Raw genomic sequence first — 19,051 nt, 5'->3', positions numbered from 1 at the left:
TCTTTGTTTTCTACGTGATTTCCAGTTCTGGTAGGTAGGATATATATGTGGTGGCTGATGATACTACTGTTAGGCAGCGTAAGATGGTAAATACTATATAACTAAAATGCTAATGTATACTTTATTAAGTAAATTGCAAATAACCAGCAGAGAAGCGGCACGTGAACTCTTATTAATTTGATGAAGACAAGTATTTGAAGGACATGAAATATATTTTATTCATGTTGAAAGGAAATGTAGTAATAATGATTTTAAAGTGCATGTTACTTTCAGGGCAAGTTCTGCCTTATTAAAATGGATTCCATAGGTAAGTGGGAAGAATGTTCTTCCGTAGGCAGTAGTGAAGCTAAAAGAATATATTACTTTCTGTATTGACTTCAATGAATTTATACGATCTTTTCTTGTAAGGTAAACTTAATATATTTTTTTCCAGATAAAAATAAGAACAACAAAAGCAGAAATAGCAGATCTTGAGAATACAGAAGAAAACCAGTCAGTGGACATCCGAATATTGGTAAGAAAAAAATATTGAATTACGTCTAATAGGGATGTGAAATAATGTCTTTGAATGTTGATAACTATTTTAAATAAGAAACAACTAAATACTGTAGATTACCATCCAGGGCACAAGTTGGATAAAATAGTGAAAAATGTTATATTTGAGAGAAAGTGTGCAATTATTGTAATGGCAGTATTTTTGGTGAGTGTTCATTTGTTTGTTTGGATTTTCCTCTATTTATCACCTTCTTCAAACCAATGGTACTGCAGGGTTATGGAAGGCAAGGTGGTGTTATAAAGAGATGTTCTGTGCATTTTCTTTCATCATTCCAGATACGCAGTGCCATAAAACTCTGGGCGGGGGGGGGGAGCAGTGATGTAGGTTTGGAGGACAGAATTAGCATCTTAGAAGCATAGATGAAGATCACTCTTTAGCGTAAATTATGTCACAGCACTGTTTCTCTGTCCTGTATCCACAGTTTCTTGGTTTATAGTAAACTCATCATGCAGTTTTAAAGTTAAAAGCCTAAGAAAGGATTGCACTATTGTGATTCCTACGAAGTGCTTATCCATGTTCTTAGAATATATAGTTAGCAATTTAAGAATAGAGTAAAAATGTTTGGTAATCTATTATAATTTTTGTTGGTGGCCATGGAATTTTAGCTATTCCTCTGTAATAAGCTAGTGTCTACAAACAATCAAGATCTTAATTCATAGAGTCAGTCTGACAAATGCTGTTAATGCTGACTACAATTGTTTTGGTTAAATTCCATGCCATGGGATCAGTGAGATGGTAACTTCCATAACCTTATAGCTTTACAGTAAGTTGTCTTTCAGCAAGTGAACATATTCATGTGAGTAAACCCTTCACAACATACTCAAAAAGTAAAGAATTGGGAGATAGAGATTCTGTGAACTCTTAGGTTTTGTTTCAAATCTTGTTTTGTTGGTTTAGGAAAATGTACATTGTTTGTCCTTTAAATGGAATTGAAAAGATCATATTTCTTTGTAGGGGAGTATCTTTTTATTTCTTGTGATTGAAAAAAAAATTGACAATTATTCAACAACAGAATTTTTACTGTTGCCTTCTGACAATAGTCTTATGCAGCTGGTAGTTTTACATATTTACTTCTCCTTAGTCTTTTCTTTGATTTTCGTTGGTATTTTTTTCTGCACTTTCTGATCACTTCTATGTAGTATTTGCTGTTCTTTCACTTATTTCTTTCATTCCTACATTGATTTCCCAGTTGTCTGATTGTGAAAAAGAATATTAGCACAATACAAGGTTTCGCTTACATATTTTTTCTTAAGTTTTGGAGCATTTGTCTTTTCAGAGCAGAAAGTATCTATAGTAGTAATCAATTAGGAATGGTATAATTTTCTAGGGAACAGTGAAAATCCACTTCCTCTTCCTATATTCCTCTGTATATGGAATGTACGTCCTCCGTCACAGATCCAGAAGGAAGCCATAATGTTCTTTGTTTAGTAAATTACTGTAGTAAATCATTAGCATGGCTAATTCTTCACAAAATCCTAGCCATCAACTCCCAAATTAAGTCAGCTTAATTTTCACTCAGATAAAGAAGTTCCACATTTTCTTTTGCTATATGATTTAGTGGCTTTCAAGATAATTTATCCATCTGTTCTTTTGAGCCTTCATGGCAATTACATTGAGCTGTTTTTATTCTCGTTAGAGAGCTTAGAGTATTGCCTATACCCTGGTAATGATAATAAAATAAAAATCACGTAATGTGCAAATATATGGACTCCTTTCGCTCTTCGTTTTAAAATATTTTGACAGGAAGATGTGTCTGAAGAAAATAAAAAAAAGATGGAATCTGCAAAAAAAGAAATGCAGGAGCAAAGCAGAAGAATGGAAGAACTGAACAATATTCTCCAGGAGGCCGAAAAAAGATTTGAAGAAATAAAAGAAAAAATTCATCAAGTAGAAGAAATTGCTGGTCCGATTAAGGTACTGATAACTCCATATTGTATTTTTTTGTTCCCTTTGTGTGGCAACAGGAATGAGGTTAAATGGAGGCAGGAGAAAAGAATGTTTGTTCCTAATACAGTTAAGAGCTGCCCTTGAACATAGAAGTAGGGCGTTCCCTCTAAATTATGTCAAGAAATAAGCTTGGCAGTATTTTGAAGATAATGTTGATTGTTAAGTTTAGTTGCTGTAATATTTCAGGTTTAAAGAGAGGTTATTTTGTTTTCAAGTGGTTTTAGTCAGGAATTGAAAAAGCAGGAAAAATGGTTTAATTGAATTTCTCCTTTAAGTACATCATATCTGTTGTTTTGGCTTTTTTTTTTTGTTTGTTTCTGCTAAGGCATGGCTAAGAATATGCACACTTGGTCAGTTTTCAAAATAGATTTTGTAGCTTTGTATGAAAGAGACCTGGAAATCGCAGAGAATTAACAAGGCTTGAGATAAGTAGCAAATTGAAGGTAAATGCAAAATTTTGGTATTGGCAAATAGAATCCTGATAATCTTATGCTTTCAAGAATTAATGGTTTGAAAATGAAAATAACAGAGTCCAGCATATAAATGGTATTCTAAAGTTGTAGAATGAGGAAACTTGTATGTAATGAGGAAAAAGTCAGAATTATCACTGTAGGAATCTCTTGTATACCTCACATAAATTGTGTATTGATATTTAGTCAGCTAGAATTAAGGAAGCAAGAGCAAACGGGAAGGAAATAGTTAAGGATGGCAACTGAAAAATATATTAGTTATATTTTATTTTTTGTCACAATAGTTAAATAAACAAAACAGCATGATAACCTGATAACCTGTGAAAGGTGTGTACATATTTGAGAGATGCTTAGGAATCTACCCTATACAGTACACTTCTCAAATCTTGAGGTATTCAAAAATAGGATGAATTAAGCAAAGCGGACTCGGAGGTGGAAAACAGAAAACGTCGTTGGCAGCACTATGAAGACAGGAAGAAAGAACATTTGGCTTGCATAAAAAAACATAAAGAATTACTAGCTGCCAAAGAAAAAGAATTAGAGGTAAGTTTGTTTATTTTTAATGGAAGTTTTACGGTCAAGATCCTTTGAAAACTTAGTAATAAATCATTCTTCTTGTACAACATACAAACCATGTTAATGCCCAGTTAAACTGTGTATTTTCTTAGCTGTATTCTAGGCTGTTCATGTCTAAATCAAGTAAAATTCACTTTGTATAAATGAATCAAGATCTCTCTGTCTGGCAGAGCACCATCTCAGTCTTGATAGATAAGTTAATGGTTATCTACCTGGGACTCATTTTGCTACATTTATGCAATGCAAAGATTAGAATGCTTTAATCCTAAAATACATATTTTAAGTTAAATTGAATAATATTGTTTTGCTTTTTGGATGCTAGCATTTTTTCTCGTACAGATCACATGCCTGATCTTTTGCATACTTCACTAATCTGGCTTTACTGACAAACTCTATGGTCACATTCCTGAAGACTTCTGGAAGATTAGGCCCTGTTGAAATAGAGTGCATTTAGTTCCTTATTTATTTGCATTAGATCAAGAACTGTGAACATATGAAAAATTCTCACGTGGTTACAGTTCTTAGCACTGAAGTAACTACCTACATATGAATGAACATTTAGAGTAAAATTGTTGACAATAACAGTAAATTTGCTGTAATGACTGTACACAAAGAACAATATGAAAACTGCTTTTTTTTAGAGGCCTTGTTTTTTTCCATAGGACAAAATACTTGGTTTAAAAAGTCTGTTAGTCTTTGCAACAAGTAACAATTGAATTTCAAACATTACCGTAGGAAAAAACTGCCCAGGCTAGGCAAATCTATGCAGAGCGCATAGAAGTCAGCAGAACTGTTAAGAGTCTGGATGCAGAAATGAATTGCTTAAGAGAGCGGATAAATTCAAAAAAAAATCACCATGGGAACAGAGAAGAAATAATACAGTAAGTCATCTTTAATGTCTGTCTCGTTCAGGTAAGATGGAAGAGACTGGGGAAACAACAGTTTTCTTATACTGAATTTATGTGTTTTAATACTTAAGTGATGTATGAAGACGTAGAAACGTGCTGTGATGATTGTACAGCCAATCAGTACTGAATGGTCTTAGGAGAGTTGAACTGCCCCTGTAGTGATCTTACACAGGGTTGATACTCTCAGGTTACTAATAATCAGACACTTGCTCTTTTAGTATTTAGAGGTACCCCAGCTATGGTGGTGTGAACAAAGCTCACTTGCTCTGGGATGCACTGAGCATTAAGCATGCTTCTAGTTTGAGTAGCTAATGTAGAATTTAGGCAGTTACTTGAGGTTTTGACTGCATTTCAAGAAAACAATTTCAAGAAATCATTCCTCATAGATATGGGGAGTCCAATCGTTATTTCTCCTTAGTGCGAGAGCTTCCATTTAAAAGGAAAACAAACTGAGGTAAAATATAGTAATTTGACTTGTTTTCATTCATGAAAGATAGCTTACCTAACATGCTGAAATGCTTTTAGCTTTAACTTAGAGCCTCATGAAACTTGTTTTGTGTGTGAATGTTTTATTTTTTTTTTTTTTCAGCAATTGCTTGGCTTTAATGTAATGCATGCTAATGCTAGACTTTCTGTTAATTAAAACAGGCAATTTCTTGATGCAAAGGAAAGATACGAAGATGCAAACATTAAAGTAAAGAACTTAAAGAGATTTATTATGCTGCTGGAAGAAATAATGACACAAAGATTCAGAATATATCGACAGTTCCTAAGGTAAGTTAATTATGCTGTAATTTCAGATGATTAGTATGTAGGTATGTATTTCTTCAATAATGTCTTTAGAAAATAAACAAACAACTATTCCACACATAAGATTATATTTATTATAATTTGAACGAAGAGCTGAACAGCTACAAAGTATTTTCTTTTGACTTGCTGGCAGAGGTGTGTGGTTCAGTGCTGTCTGAGATTGCATTCTGTGGCTAACAAAATAAACTGGTGATATGTAAATTTTGCCTGTACTCCAGAGTAAATTACAGAGCAAACCCTTGAGAATTAGGTATTGTAAAGATGGTATTCGTGATGGTCTTAGAGTTAAACCTGTTTCAGAGCCTAAATGTTAATGCTTAAGTTACAGATCCTTATCATTGGAAATTTTCAAATATTTTACACACTGATATGTTACACATGGTAAGGTATACATGAGATTCATTGTGACAGTACTTTTTTTGATTTTCTTTAACATTCTTGAAAGTAGAGATATTTGCTTTAAATAAGCCAGCAGGTATGAGACAGTTTGAGGAAGCTGTGAGTGAGTGCTCTGACACACTTGACAGATCATACAGATTACCTGATATTGGACAGAACAGAGACAAAAATGATACCTTTTTTATTTCAGGTCCCATAATACTTCTGAGGTGAGGCAGTGCACAGCTGATGACTCTCACCAAGTTCTAGTGATTGTGTCAGCACGGCTACTAGTCCTTTGCCTTACTTTTGCCTTGCATAGTTTTTTTAACTTCATCTTGCTCCCAGTACCAATATTATTATGTCTGACAATTTAGAGTCTGCCTGGACTGACAGCTAGAAACACAACATAAGTCAGTTGAGGCTGCAAATATTTTTCTTCACACCAAAGGCCTCAGCAATGCGCGCTCAATCCAAGACAGTTCTGTTTCAGTACTGGTTTTGGACAGTAAAATATCAGCAACATGCTAACATTGAAATAATCCAGCCTATCATTCATTTTCATTAAGTCTAGTTATCAGTGGTATGCTCCCATAACTTCATTGTGGGCCAGCCGCTCTTTCTCTGCCCTATGCTGAAAAACCATTCAGGATTTTTATTCAGGTCCTGTGATTTGACAGCTGTCAGTCTGACAAGTGTCTGTACTGGGAGTGCACTACTTTTCTTGCTGCAGTCCCTTACTGTCCTGTATATATGTATATATATATATATACATACATGTGTGTATGTATGTATATATATATATACATATATACATATTTTTTTTTCAGCAGAAATTGAGGGATATATGTATTGGTTCTGCTTCTTGTACTTTTCAGTCTGGGATTTGGATGGGATTGCCAATACAATCATGAGAGATAGTAATGATCAAAAGAATCCTATCTTTTGTGCTGGAAGTATAGAAATGCCAGTTGATAAATTTGTACCAGCAGAATCTGGTACTTGCCTTTTGGGGCCTATAAGGGTCAAACTGAATCTTGTTCCTAGTGCTTGAATTTGAATACGAATCATGGAATCATAGAATGGTCCCACTCTAATGTGTACTAAAGAACCATAGTAAATTCTTGGAGGAACAGTGTTGTATTGTCTGCTGGAGAATAATGTACTAGAATTGAGGAAGGAAGGGAGTGCAGAGGGAATCAGCAATGTTTAATTCTTGGAGTCTAGCAGAGTCCTTGTAAATTTTTCACTATATTAATGATGCAGCACTAACAGTGGATAGGGAAATAGCAGTGGAGTCTGGTTATTTCATGGTGAAGTTGTGAAAGAAGCATGTCAAAAGCTTCTAGTCGATTGAAGCAGGGATTAAATTTACAGAAAATATAAACTCTGTACTTCTGGATTTCTACACTTGTTATGTTGCGTCTTTAATTTCTCTCCAATGTTAACTGTTTGAGATTTGGGGAAAAAGAGATGATGATGTGAAACCATTGATTAAAAAATTTGCTGTCACTTCTTCAAATATCTTTAAACTTGGTGAGCTAATGTTTGTTTGCATGATTTAACTGATTTAAGGCTCCTTTCTTTACGATGCAAACTGTACTTCGACTACTTATTACGCATTCGAGCTTGCTGTGGAAAAATACTTTTCGACCACAAGAATGAGACACTTTCAATAACAGTAAGTTATTTGATACTATTTGAAGTATGATAATGTGTGTTAAAATAGTCTGTTTTTTTGTTTGCTTTTAGTGTCAGCTGCTAGAGCATGTATTGCAAAGAATAGAATTGTTCTCCCCTCTCCAAAAAGTGATATGCCAAATCGTAGCACACTGTTGAAAACAAACAAGAATAAAGCCAAACTGTATCATTGTCTTTAATAGGGATGTTGCTAGATAACATGGAATAACAGGAAGATTTACTTTTTATGATTGTGTAACATCTTACTGCCTTTAAGTGGTTGATGGCTTCAATATTATGTTTTCTCTGTGTATTCTGTAAGTTTGTATCTTTTAACATGCTTCCCAGAAAGTCTTAGTCACAGAGCATTTATTTATTTATTCTGTGGGAGAATTTGCTTTTAGGATTTGAGGAGGAAAATGTGTAGTGATGACACAAATACTTGTTGACACGCTCTTCATTAAACAGGTGAAGGATAGATACCCAAAAAACTCAACTTCATATTTTATGGATTCAGTTTATTGCCTGTCTTTATCTTTTTACGTTTTTTGTGACTCATATTTCATGTTTATCATGCATAAAATTTAAATATAGTCAAGGAAGATTTAAATAAAAAAAAAAAGAAAAAAATAAAAAAAATCTTTATTTTCCTGCTTAGTTCATTAAAAGTAATATAATTAGCAAGATAAGAAAATATTGAAGCTTAATCCTGAATGGAGAGTGCCACAAGGTGTCATCATAATTAGTGGAAGGGAGTGACTGTTTACAACGATTCACTTGTTCTGGTAAAGAAACTTCCTCCTTTAAGCTACTATTGTGAATCAATTACCTGCTTTTCTATTACAGCTGGTAGCTATTGGATTTTACTGTGATATAATTACATTTGTTGACAGTTATTTAATCTGTTTAATAGGTATTAAAATAGAGAATTTAATAAGAAAACATTGGCAGAGTCATCTGTTTAATCTGTTCAGTGTATCTTACTATGGTGGATAAAGTTGCAGTGATCCCAGAAATGGCTAGGAGCCATTTCATTCTGAATTCTTTCCAGAGTGGCAGTGAAGTACATAAGCTGTTCCTCAAGTGATCTCTCTGTTCATATGTAACATGTTTGCAGTTCCAATAACTTTTTTTTTTTTTTTTTTTTTTTTTAAGGAAGTTTCCAAGTTTAAAAAGTATTTTATTATCTTTATTTCAAGGTTCAGCCTGGAGAGGAAGACAAATCTGCTCTTAACGATGTGAGATCGTTATCAGGAGGTGAACGTTCCTTCTCAACAGTTTGTTTCATTCTTTCTCTGTGGTCCATTACTGAATCTCCTTTCAGATGTTTGGATGAATTTGATGTCTACATGGTATAGTTTAAACTACATTTGCTATTCTGATTTGTATAAATTAGCAAAATAGTTGATTTGTGACCTGTGGTTGGTTAGAAATTTAAAATACTATAGGTAACAGTAAGTGATATTAAACAGAAGTGCTCATTAGGGGTCTTGTTTACTAAGCTTAGTGACTTCTTTTGAAGCTTAATGTTTTATAATTGGCACTAAGAACTAGGAATATCATGTTACTCTGCAAGTTCAAATCTCAGTTCAGCAGAAAAATCATAAAATAAAGGTTTTTACTTCCCTGGGCAGTTACTGTTTTTGTCAGAGGTTGCCTCTGTATGATGCTGTGACAGTCCTTGGCTTAGCACATGCCTTGGCTTCTATGATATATATGTACATCTTTATGATATATATATATATATATATATATATATATATATATATATATATATATATATATGTTAAATATACAGTTTTTCAGTGCAGATATAGCAGATGATTTGGTACTCAGGTAATTGTTTTGTACCTACTTTCCAAGATGCTGAAATTCAGATTAACGAATAGGAAATACTAATGGCAGCTAAAACTGATAAACATCATCTTTGTGTATCACTTCCCTGGAGAACTAGTTCCATGAGACAAAGACAGTAGTTAATATTTATTTTTTTTTTTCTTCTTTGGCTTCAGTGTCCCTCACCCATTAAATCAATGATTTATTTACTGAAATCAAAGACCTAGAAGAAAGAAAAAAAACAGGCGGTGTACTTTATACATAAAGAATATCAGGAAGGAACATCTGCATCTAAGGTGGTCAAGCAGACATATTTCAGCATGTTAAATGTCTGAGGTTTCCCTGTTGTAGAATCAGTGACATAATCATTGATTCCACAAACAAACTTGAAAAGCTCTCATCTTATCATCTTATTCAATTTGTCTTATCTTACAAATTAGTTGTACTGAAGTTTATTCATATGTCCAGAAAAAGATGGATAGTCAAAACTGTAGCCCTGCAGAGAACTTAGATGTCTTTTATTCTGTAAGTAATTCCTCAACACTTGTTTTTCTACTGCTGTGCCATTAAGCACACCATACTGTTTCCACGTTACATCTGTAGTTACTTCTGCTGTAATCCTGGAGACTCACCACAAGAGGACCCCATCAGCCTTTTTGTAAGGGAGATAGCTAGATTCATGTGTGACAGTGTGGAAGCAGAGCGTTATTTAACCCCTGCTCATCATATCCTCACATTATACATATTTTTCAATAAGCCTACGCAAGGATGTTTTTAGAAATAAATAAATAAATAATCTGGCTACAAAGTAACTTAGGTTTCATGTAGCCCTTACATCCTTTCAGATAATTTTGAGGCAGAAAATTATAAGAAATGTTATTCAACTAAAATAAAGTTCATCTTAGCATACCAATAAAGAAGTATTACACGTGTATATAAAAGCTGGTAGAAAAATAATGTGAGTAGGAGTGTGATTGTTCTGATAGAAGCTGATAGATTGTTCTGATAGATAGATATTTTGTGTGTATATTAAAAAGTAAAGTTTTAAGATTTCCCAAACTTTATTTCATAGCTTTTAGAATTTAACCCTAGTATTTCTCCAGTGTTGTTTCTGTTTAGCTAAGCTTTACCATCTATGTACTACTTTAGGTAGGTCTTACTATTAAGATACTTTCTAATTTATTTATTACTAGGTAGTTGTCCTAATCTGTGCAATAAGAAGTCAGTGAAGTATACAGGCAGTATTCACTGATAAAGATTTTGTCTTTAGGACATGGTTAACAGAAGAATTGCAATGGATATGATTCTGAAGGTGGCTGACTCTCAGCGTCATCGGCAGTTCATTTTGCTCACCCCACAAAGCATGAGGTAATAATGTTGTGTTGTATTTCCTAGTAGAAGTAGGACATGAAAGTTGTATTGCAATGAGTATCACTTGAAAGAAGGAAATCTGAGGAGAATTTTTGTGATTTTCAGTGGTAGAACATTAACAGTTAAGCAGTTCATTGCTGATGTTTTTAAGAACTTAGGAGAATATTTTTCACTTTCCCATATGTAATGTGGTAATTCAGTGAAACTTGAATCATTTTATCTGAAGTAGAGGAGCTTTTTGAAATGTTTCCTTGCATGGAGCCAGGTGGGCTCCTGGTCTTCCATCAGAAAACTGATAGAATATTTTGTGTTTGTCTAATTTTCCTATTAGTATTACCATACTTTTAACAGGCTTATGTTACTTGAGTTGACTTTTTTAAATCTACAAGCTGATAGCTTGCTGTTGTGTTTTTTTTTGTTTGTTTGTTTGTGTTTTTTTGTAGCACCCAGATCTTTTTAAAACAAACAAACAAACAACAGTCCTCCATATAATTCTGTGGTAAAGCTATGCCCAGTTAAGGGGACAGTCACTGTCTAACCTTATTCATCCAATTCTTCTCTACAAGCCAGAAGTAATCAGTGAAGCCTGATAATTCTTATCACATTTTCTCTTCTCTCCTCTCTTCTCTTTTCTTTTCTCCTACAAAATATACAAAGATCCTAAGCAATCTTCAAAATGAGGTTAATTTATTGTAATTATCTTGCCTTCCTAATACCTGGAGGGCGGGGGCGGGAGACGGGGTGTTCAACATGTTACTTAGTGGAAATGCTTTGAGGGAATTTCTCAAACTATTCAATAAAATAGTAGGAGCTATCACTGGAGAAGCCAGAATATGTGTTTAGTAACTTCATTCTTAGTATGATGAGAGATACGTATATAAAGTGTGTGCCCCTTCAGGATCTGTAAGGCAAATAAGAACCATATTTAATTGTTACTTACATTGGAGTTTCTCTTAAAAAGTACCTTTTATGTAACTAACATAGTCTAATTGTTAAAAAATTGAAGGATTGAGATGTATCATTGAGGATCTGTCACCTGAAGCTTTTATTCAAGTCTTGCTCCAGTATCAGTTCAGTGAAGCCAGATCTTCACCCCATGCTACTGTTTTAAAAGGGTCCAAGAAAATAGATGCAGTAATTTTAAGGCCAATAATGGAAAGAATCAAATGGAAACAATAAATTTGTGGAGAAGGTGCACTATTTAAATGATGCATACTTTTATTTTTAGTTCTCTGCCTACGAGTTCTCATATTCGAATCCTCCGAATGCAAGACCCTGAAAGAGGCCAAACACAGTTGAATTTCCATAATAGGAATGAAGAAGAAGAAGATGATTGAGTATAAATTGTATGAATATGGCACAATATTGAGGATAAATGTACATTGATGCTTGTAAATTCCAGTTGCTACTGCCTGTTGCTGGATAAGAGGCTCTCTTGTTAAATACCCTCAGGAAAATAAGTAGTTCCTGGTTTTTATTTTTTTAATCTCAGAACTACTTTTATGCGTTCTTATAGCCCAAGGATAAGAACAATTTTCATGATATCAACTGAGCATTCAGGGTTTTATTTTAACGAACAACTACTAGTTTTTCTTTCCTTGGGGGAAGGAGAGAAAGGGGGATATGACATGTATTTTGTATAACTGTGGAGTACTATTTTAATAAACTATGGGAACTAATACTTGTGACAATGATTTAGTGTCTCTGCACTCTTCAAACTGGCCTTGAGTTTAAAATCTCGTTTTCTGCTTATCTCTGCTTTATTTCTTGAATGTGTGCTAATACATGCAGTAAAACGTTGTTTGTTTATTTACAGCGGAACCAAAGCAGCTGAACGTGTAAAATTACTGCTTTTTTTCATAATTCCAAAATTTCATAATTTTGAAAATGAAGAACTTTTTTCAGTTTATTTTCTGAGCAGGAAAAAGTATTGATTCCTAAATTTTATAGAGACTAGCTTGTGTGTCTTAGGACATGTGCTTATAAAAACTAGCAAATCATGTCTTCATAATTTTATATTCTTAATTCCAATTCTTGCACAGACTAAGTTCGCAGGTATTCATTATGTTAACAAAATGATGGGAGTCCTTCAATATAGAGGAGCAAAGTGGCGTAGTTTTAAGAAATAATACAGTAACTTAGAGTAACTTTTCTAGATTGTGGGCTTCCCAACCCAACCCACTGCCCCACCCCTCGACTATACTTGAGTTGTTAAAATAAAATTGAGTCTTTTAAAAAATTATATTTATTGGGAGGATAGAAGGAGAAAGAATAACCAGGTTTTTCAAACTGCCACAAATTAACTTTACTTCTGTCCTGTTCTCCTCTCTCCAGGAATTTGCAGTTATTGGGAGCTCTTCAGAAACAATCAATTTAGAGTTCAGCCACTAGGCATAACTCTTTCTGTTTGTTTGCTTTTGGATGATACAGGAGCCATTAAGATTATTCAAAGAACAGCTCTATAGTTTCCAGAATTATTTACTGAATAGCAACTCCTCAATAAAATATCTGTACAGTTTAAGTTTAAAGTGAATGTAGCCAAAATTTAAAAACCAAATTTAGTTTTAGTCACTGGATGGTATTTTGTGTTTATTAAAGCTGTTCAGTTTTTACGCAAGTATTTGTTAAATTTGTGGGTATCTCTAAAATATGAAAACTAGCTGAGAACTGAAGGAAATAGGCTAGAACTGCAGTTGGTTTTCTTGGTGCATTCTAACTTCAGGAATTACATCTAGTGATCTTTTAAAGACTTTGAATGTTTACTTCTGAAAACCTAGGGTAATGGCCAACACCAGACTTGCAGCACGCTTGCCATGTCTAAGAGGAGGTTACTGACAAAACAAAGCCAGGCTTTTCATTGAAGTGTAGGGCAGGGGCACAAGAGACAGTGGCCCAACATTGAAATGTGGATGTTCTGGCTACATAATCATGTGAGGGGTTGTTCACGATAAGGATGAGGCATTTAAACATATTGTCCTGACGGGCTGTAGAACCTCTATCCATGGAGGCTTTCAGGTTCTGAATACTGCTGCACCTCCTTCAAGCAAGGGATTGCACTAGGTTCCTACCAAACTCGAGGATCCAACAATCCTGTGAATAGAATGAAATGGAAGATACTTACAACTTGTTTAGAATCATGTGAAAACAGCATGGGAAGACACATGCAGATTGCATACTTGGCAAAGCTTTTCTGGAATGTGAACCCAGCTTGTGTTTTGGGGTGAGTCTGCAATACTCTTACATGGTCTTGAGCCACCTGTTCAGTTTGACTTGACTTTATGCTGGAACTGGAGTATATTTCAGACCCTTTTACAGTGAGAACTGATACAACTGTAAAGCTTTATTTCTTCCTGATTTCTTTTTTTTTTTTTTTTTTTAGCTATCAAAAAAAATAAGCAAGAGTGCAGAGGCAGGAGGGAGAAAAATGTTTATCTCCATTATTATTTTTATAATGGCTTGCGGGGAGAAAAGAGGATAAGGAAAATTACCCTGTTCCTACTGAGCTAACACTTGAGATTTCTCTCAAGTTTTCTACAGATTTACTTGAAAAATTGGAGGAATTGGCAATGACTCTGGTCTTTGATTCAAATCATATCCTGTATTTATTCTAATCTGCCATTGTACTTGATGAAAATACGTGCTTGGCTGTATAATAATTATAAGTAACTGGTTTCATGATAGAGGATTAGCTTTAAATAAACAATTACTGAAACAGTTGCTTGGATACACTTATTTTTTCAGCGATTCTACCAAGCTCTCAAAACTATCTTATTCTTGGTTCTTTGAGTTTACTATACCAACTACCTGGAGATGATGATGTTACATTTGAGACTGTTTGAGCTGTTGGCCATTTTGGATGGCAATGCAGTCCTTAAAGGATGCATTAAAGTAAATGGAGCCTGTCAAGCTACATAAATTTGAGGCGCAGGGAAATACAGAATGATGTACTGATGCCCTAATAAGTATGTGGAAGCAAAAGATGCATAAAATCCCAGGATTATTCAACATCCTCTCTACCATTAGTAATTGAAGTCTATGTAGAAACAATGGGCATGCCGTACTCAGAAGTATGTTAGATTTTTCAGAATTTTTAAGTTACAGCCAAACATACAAAGTATACTGCTATTTAATTTGGCAAGAATACTACCTGTGTAGGCGAAGTAAAATTCTGTTTTTTAAAAAATAATGTAATTGAAACTTCTACACTTTGTTGTTTGGAATATGAGGAAAATTAACTAGGAGAGGATGGCTGTGGTTGTGGTCATGATTGATTCCCTTCCCTCCCCCATATGTTTGTTAGCAAAATGTGTTAAGCAGCGTGGTGTTTTTCCCTCAATTTTAAGATGAGCTTCAGTTTTAATATTTGGAAGTGGAGAGTATGATTCGTTTTGTCATGTTTTATTGTCTGATTTTTAGCTACTGGGAGTACTGTCTTATTTCATAAGGCAAAGAAGAAATATCAAACATGCAGTAGTGAGCTTTTCAGACAACTTTTTTTTTTTTTTTTTTTTTTTTTTACCTACGAGCAACGGCCTTTATTTAAAGCAATGGAGCAACTGGAAAACCTTGTGTATAGGAAAGATTATCTGCAGTCTGATAGTTCTCCATGCTTTCCCAGGGCTATGCAAAACTCATACTTGCCACGGTATAGACAAACTTGATTGCACGTAGAACTGAGGACAAAAGGGGGTTCTTTCGACTACCTCTTCTCGATAATCATGCTGCAAGGTTAATTTATCAATAACAATTTTTTGATAATATCGCTTTATTTTATGCCTGTATTAGTTTCATATCATATTGTAAGAGGAAAGACTCTTACTTTCTGGGGAAACCATTAAAAGACCAGGTTTAGGCCAAGCAAATAAACTGTATTTGACTTCCAGCTGGCTGAAAAAGTTATGTAAGCACAGGTCTTGTAGGTATACTGTTAAATCTTAGCATTAACATCTTAGAGGATAAACAGCTGTTCTGTTGATAACACAAGCACTACAACTGTTGGTTTTGTATAATATGACTTCTACCGAGTGAGTGAAAAGAAGTTTTCTTCATGCTTTCATAATGAAATATATATATTTCCCAGTAGTACAGTGACAGATAGTTAAAGATAGAACTTTTTTTTTTTTTCCTGTTACCATGCTGAAGACGTGAAATAAGAATTAGGGGAAAAGGTCAAATGTTATAAATTTATTTTGGGACATATATATTGCAACCTCTGTGGAAGCTTTTGAAAATTCAGGCAAAGATCAATACACTTCCAATAAAACCTTTAAACTTCCAATAAAACAATATTTTAAACATTATATATATATATTTATATATACTTTTAAAGGGATCATTTTAGCAGGATTTGCTTTTTTATACTGCATTCCTCTGACATAGCTCTTTCCAGATTGAAGGGATGCAAATGAGGTAAGAATTAAGGCAAACCTAAAAGGCATGCAAATGAAGTACATTTATATCCACTGACAATACAAGCACGTGTGGATCAGACTCAAGAACTGAGGAAGTCTTCCCTCTGTCTGTCCAATACTACTTTACAGCAGAATGGTGACATGGTTTATAATAAACAGTTAACATTACCATGGGAATTCAGTGTCACTAACATTACTCAGTCTAGGAGACACAGAGCTAGCATCAGTAAAACATGAACAATAAATAATATAATTCACTGCAGCACAGGACTGCTGCACAGGCTTCAGAGGAATAGGGCTGTTATGAAATGACAGTGCACACATCACGTTGTGGCAGTTTATTTTTATAATATATACTTTTAAAATTCTTTAGCAAATGACATTCTCATGCACACAAGTGTTTCAAACACAAGAAGCAAGTCCATTTATAGGTAGTCCAAGCATTTTTTTGTGTGTGTGGAAATAGCTGCAAACTGAATGGAACATTAAACTTCTGTGCAGTCTATGATGCATTGTACACAAGCTCATTTTTGAATGTCACACTGCAGGAGTAATACAATGGAAGGATCACTCTTTGCAGCTTCTTTGAATTCATCCAGTGTGATCTGGTCGTCTTTGTTCTTATCCATCTTACTGAAGATCTTGTCTACCCGCTGCTCAGGCGTCAGACCATCCTCATTCATTTTCATCATTATCACAGTGCCCACCATTTTGTAGATGGCCTTTGGGAAGAAACCACATATGTTGAGTTTTCTATGATTAACTAGGTTTTTTTTTTTCCTGATCAAATTCTGGAATGATATTCTAACAATAAACTGATAGCCAGTTTCCCTGAGGATTTTTCTTTTTCTTAGAATCCGATGTTCTTTCACTTAAAACGAGGAAGAATGGATTTTACTTTCTTCTTTAAATGTTTCTTTAAATGGTTGCATTTTGTATATTGGAGTAAATTTCTTTGGTTTTCTGTTTTACAGTGCAAAGCTTTTGTAACCTATTCCCTGGATGAACTATTTGTTTCATTTTCGTCATTCCCTTGAGATATCCCATATAAACTATGAATAAACAGTTTTAGAAGTTATCTCCTTTCAAAAGCTTTCCATGCATACATGTGAGCAAAGTCAGGCAGTAACCACGGTGGCTAGTAGCTGGCAGATGACTAGGGAGGTAAGCTACACTTCCCCTTACATATGATGGTCTTCTTAAATCTTAAAGCCCCCCTGTGAAAGCTCACTTAAAATACTGTGGTGTTATCCCTGTAAATTTCTGCAATCGTTTAAAGCTAATCTCCATTAAGCTTTCAGCCACTCAAGCTACAAAACAGTAATTTCATGGGTGTCAAGTGGTTTTGAGATGAGCTTTGTAAATCCTTTTCTCTGCTGTTTTTATGCTTAATCCATTCATCAGAAAACAAATTTACCTCTTGATATTTAAGAACTTATATGCACATATGTAATTGCAGCAATTCTCAAAGATTACGCATCTATTAAAATGGTAGTGTGTTTGTACCACATAGGTATGAGTCAGTATAGGATATATATATATAAGATGCACTTTTTAATGATACAGTGCAAAGTCTCATGTGCTTAAAGTCTAAAAGGTATGTGAAAGAGTAATTAAACTTTACTAATGTTCAGACATGTTCTTTTTGAGTGCCATATTGTTCTCACCTCTATAATTTCCAGCATTTCCACTCTTGTAATTTTACCATCACCATCTAGGTCATACATGTTGAAGGCCCAGTTTAGCTTTTGCTCAAAGCTGCCTCTAGAGGTGATGGACAGTGCACAAATGAACTCTCTGAAGTCGATGGTCCCATCTCCATTTTTATCAAAGGTTCGGAAGGCATGCTGGGCAAACTTTGAAGCATCTCCATACGGAAAGAACTGCAAAATAAAATAATAAACAGAACTGTGGGCAATGCAAGGTAGCACGCTATGCACCTGCCTGCAAAATACCAAAGTAAGAAATTTATGAAGATTTGCTGGTGGGCTTTGTGTAAAACTGAAAAGATGCAAGGTAAACTTCTGCAGTAGTTAAAGTGTAATAATTATTAAAAAAATATATTCTTATGAAGATCTGTTAGCTTATTGCAAACGGTGTTACAGATTTAATGCTAAAAAGATATTGTAAGGGAAAATAAAAAAAGGCTAGTTTAACGAGACCATTAAAATGCAATTGGGTACAAATTAGAGATTGTATCTAATAACAGTGATGTAAAGCAGTAGGTACATTCCATACATTCCATGTTTTTAGGAATTTTCAGAGGAAGCATGTTTAGTTGAAGTAAACTGCCATCTTTCAGCCTTGGAAGTTCAACCCAGTGGTTTAAATTCAACCCCATCAGAGAAATTAGCAGAACTGTCTCTGGATCAAGCTGCACCTGTGGCATTTTGCACTTCATCTCATGGCCTCTGTTCTTTGGAGGAAGCAGGTCCCAAGCCGTAACGAGGTGGGGTGCCCAAATCCTGTTTAATGCTACAAACAGTGCTGAAAACACACCTTGGGGTAGTGCAGTGCTAGGGAGACAGACGGTGCTCTGAGTGCCAGAGCCAGGCTGGCATTCATTCTTGTCTGCTCTACACCACATTTTTAAACTATTTCAGACTGGGTGCCTGCTTCTAATTCTGAGGAGCATTTAAGTTTACAACTGTTACTGTTTGCTGCCTTTATTGTCAGACTATGAAATACAGCAACCAAGGTGAATTTTAACAGTATTTTTTCTGCTTAGCAGTAACCAGCCCTTGGATTGTTGCAAGCAAGTAGATGTGTGGGCTTGTTGTTATAAAAAATTATTTATTTAAAAAAATCCACATATAGCTTGAAAAATCAGGAACATATGTTCTCTTTTGCCAACAAACACATTATAAATACATATCATGAAAACTGAGATTCAGTTAAACAATACAGGGCAATGCTGTTCACACTTAATATCTGCTGTTGATGAACACTGACAGTCACTTAACAAAGTATTTAAAATGACCATCAGATGTAGGTTTTTGGCTGATATTTTTCCTCTGAAAAAAAAGAAGTATAATTTAAGACATTTGAAGCAGTAGTTTCTATTTATTCCTGTAACCCAGACTCAAGAAAATATATCTCATAAGAAAG

At 34.5% G+C, this 19,051-nt stretch overlaps 2 protein-coding genes across 5 annotated transcripts in view; one reads left to right on the top strand and one right to left on the bottom strand.

Moving 5' to 3' along the window:
* SMC6 (structural maintenance of chromosomes 6) overlaps positions 1-12,194 on the top strand; it is a 32,515-nt gene extending 20,321 nt beyond the window's left edge. For all 3 annotated transcript variants that reach the window (XM_084284098.1, XM_084284099.1, XM_084284097.1), the window contains exons 20-28: positions 434-514; positions 2,300-2,470; positions 3,379-3,516; positions 4,285-4,430; positions 5,106-5,231; positions 7,221-7,326; positions 8,525-8,677; positions 10,432-10,529; positions 11,761-12,194. In XM_084284098.1, coding sequence (XP_084140224.1) covers positions 434-514; positions 2,300-2,470; positions 3,379-3,516; positions 4,285-4,430; positions 5,106-5,231; positions 7,221-7,326; positions 8,525-8,677; positions 10,432-10,529; positions 11,761-11,869 — 1,128 coding nt within the window. In that variant the 3' untranslated portion in view covers positions 11,870-12,194. The remainder of the gene's footprint in view (positions 1-433; positions 515-2,299; positions 2,471-3,378; positions 3,517-4,284; positions 4,431-5,105; positions 5,232-7,220; positions 7,327-8,524; positions 8,678-10,431; positions 10,530-11,760) is intronic.
* A 3,528-nt stretch (positions 12,195-15,722) lies between these two features.
* The window catches only part of VSNL1 (visinin like 1), an 89,116-nt gene continuing 85,787 nt past the window's right edge, over positions 15,723-19,051 (bottom strand). For both annotated transcript variants that reach the window (XM_084285289.1, XM_084285290.1), the window contains exons 3-4: positions 17,611-17,826; positions 15,723-16,665 (exon numbers count right to left, since the gene is read on the bottom strand). In XM_084285289.1, coding sequence (XP_084141415.1) covers positions 16,468-16,665; positions 17,611-17,826 — 414 coding nt within the window. In that variant the 3' untranslated portion in view covers positions 15,723-16,467. The remainder of the gene's footprint in view (positions 16,666-17,610; positions 17,827-19,051) is intronic.

The sequence above is a fragment of the Netta rufina genome (genome assembly GCF_964035555.1).
Source record: "Netta rufina genome assembly, chromosome: 3".
NCBI lineage: Eukaryota > Metazoa > Chordata > Aves > Anseriformes > Anatidae > Netta > Netta rufina.
Note: the sequence above shows the minus strand (reverse complement) of the source record. Positions and strands in the feature narration are given on the sequence as shown.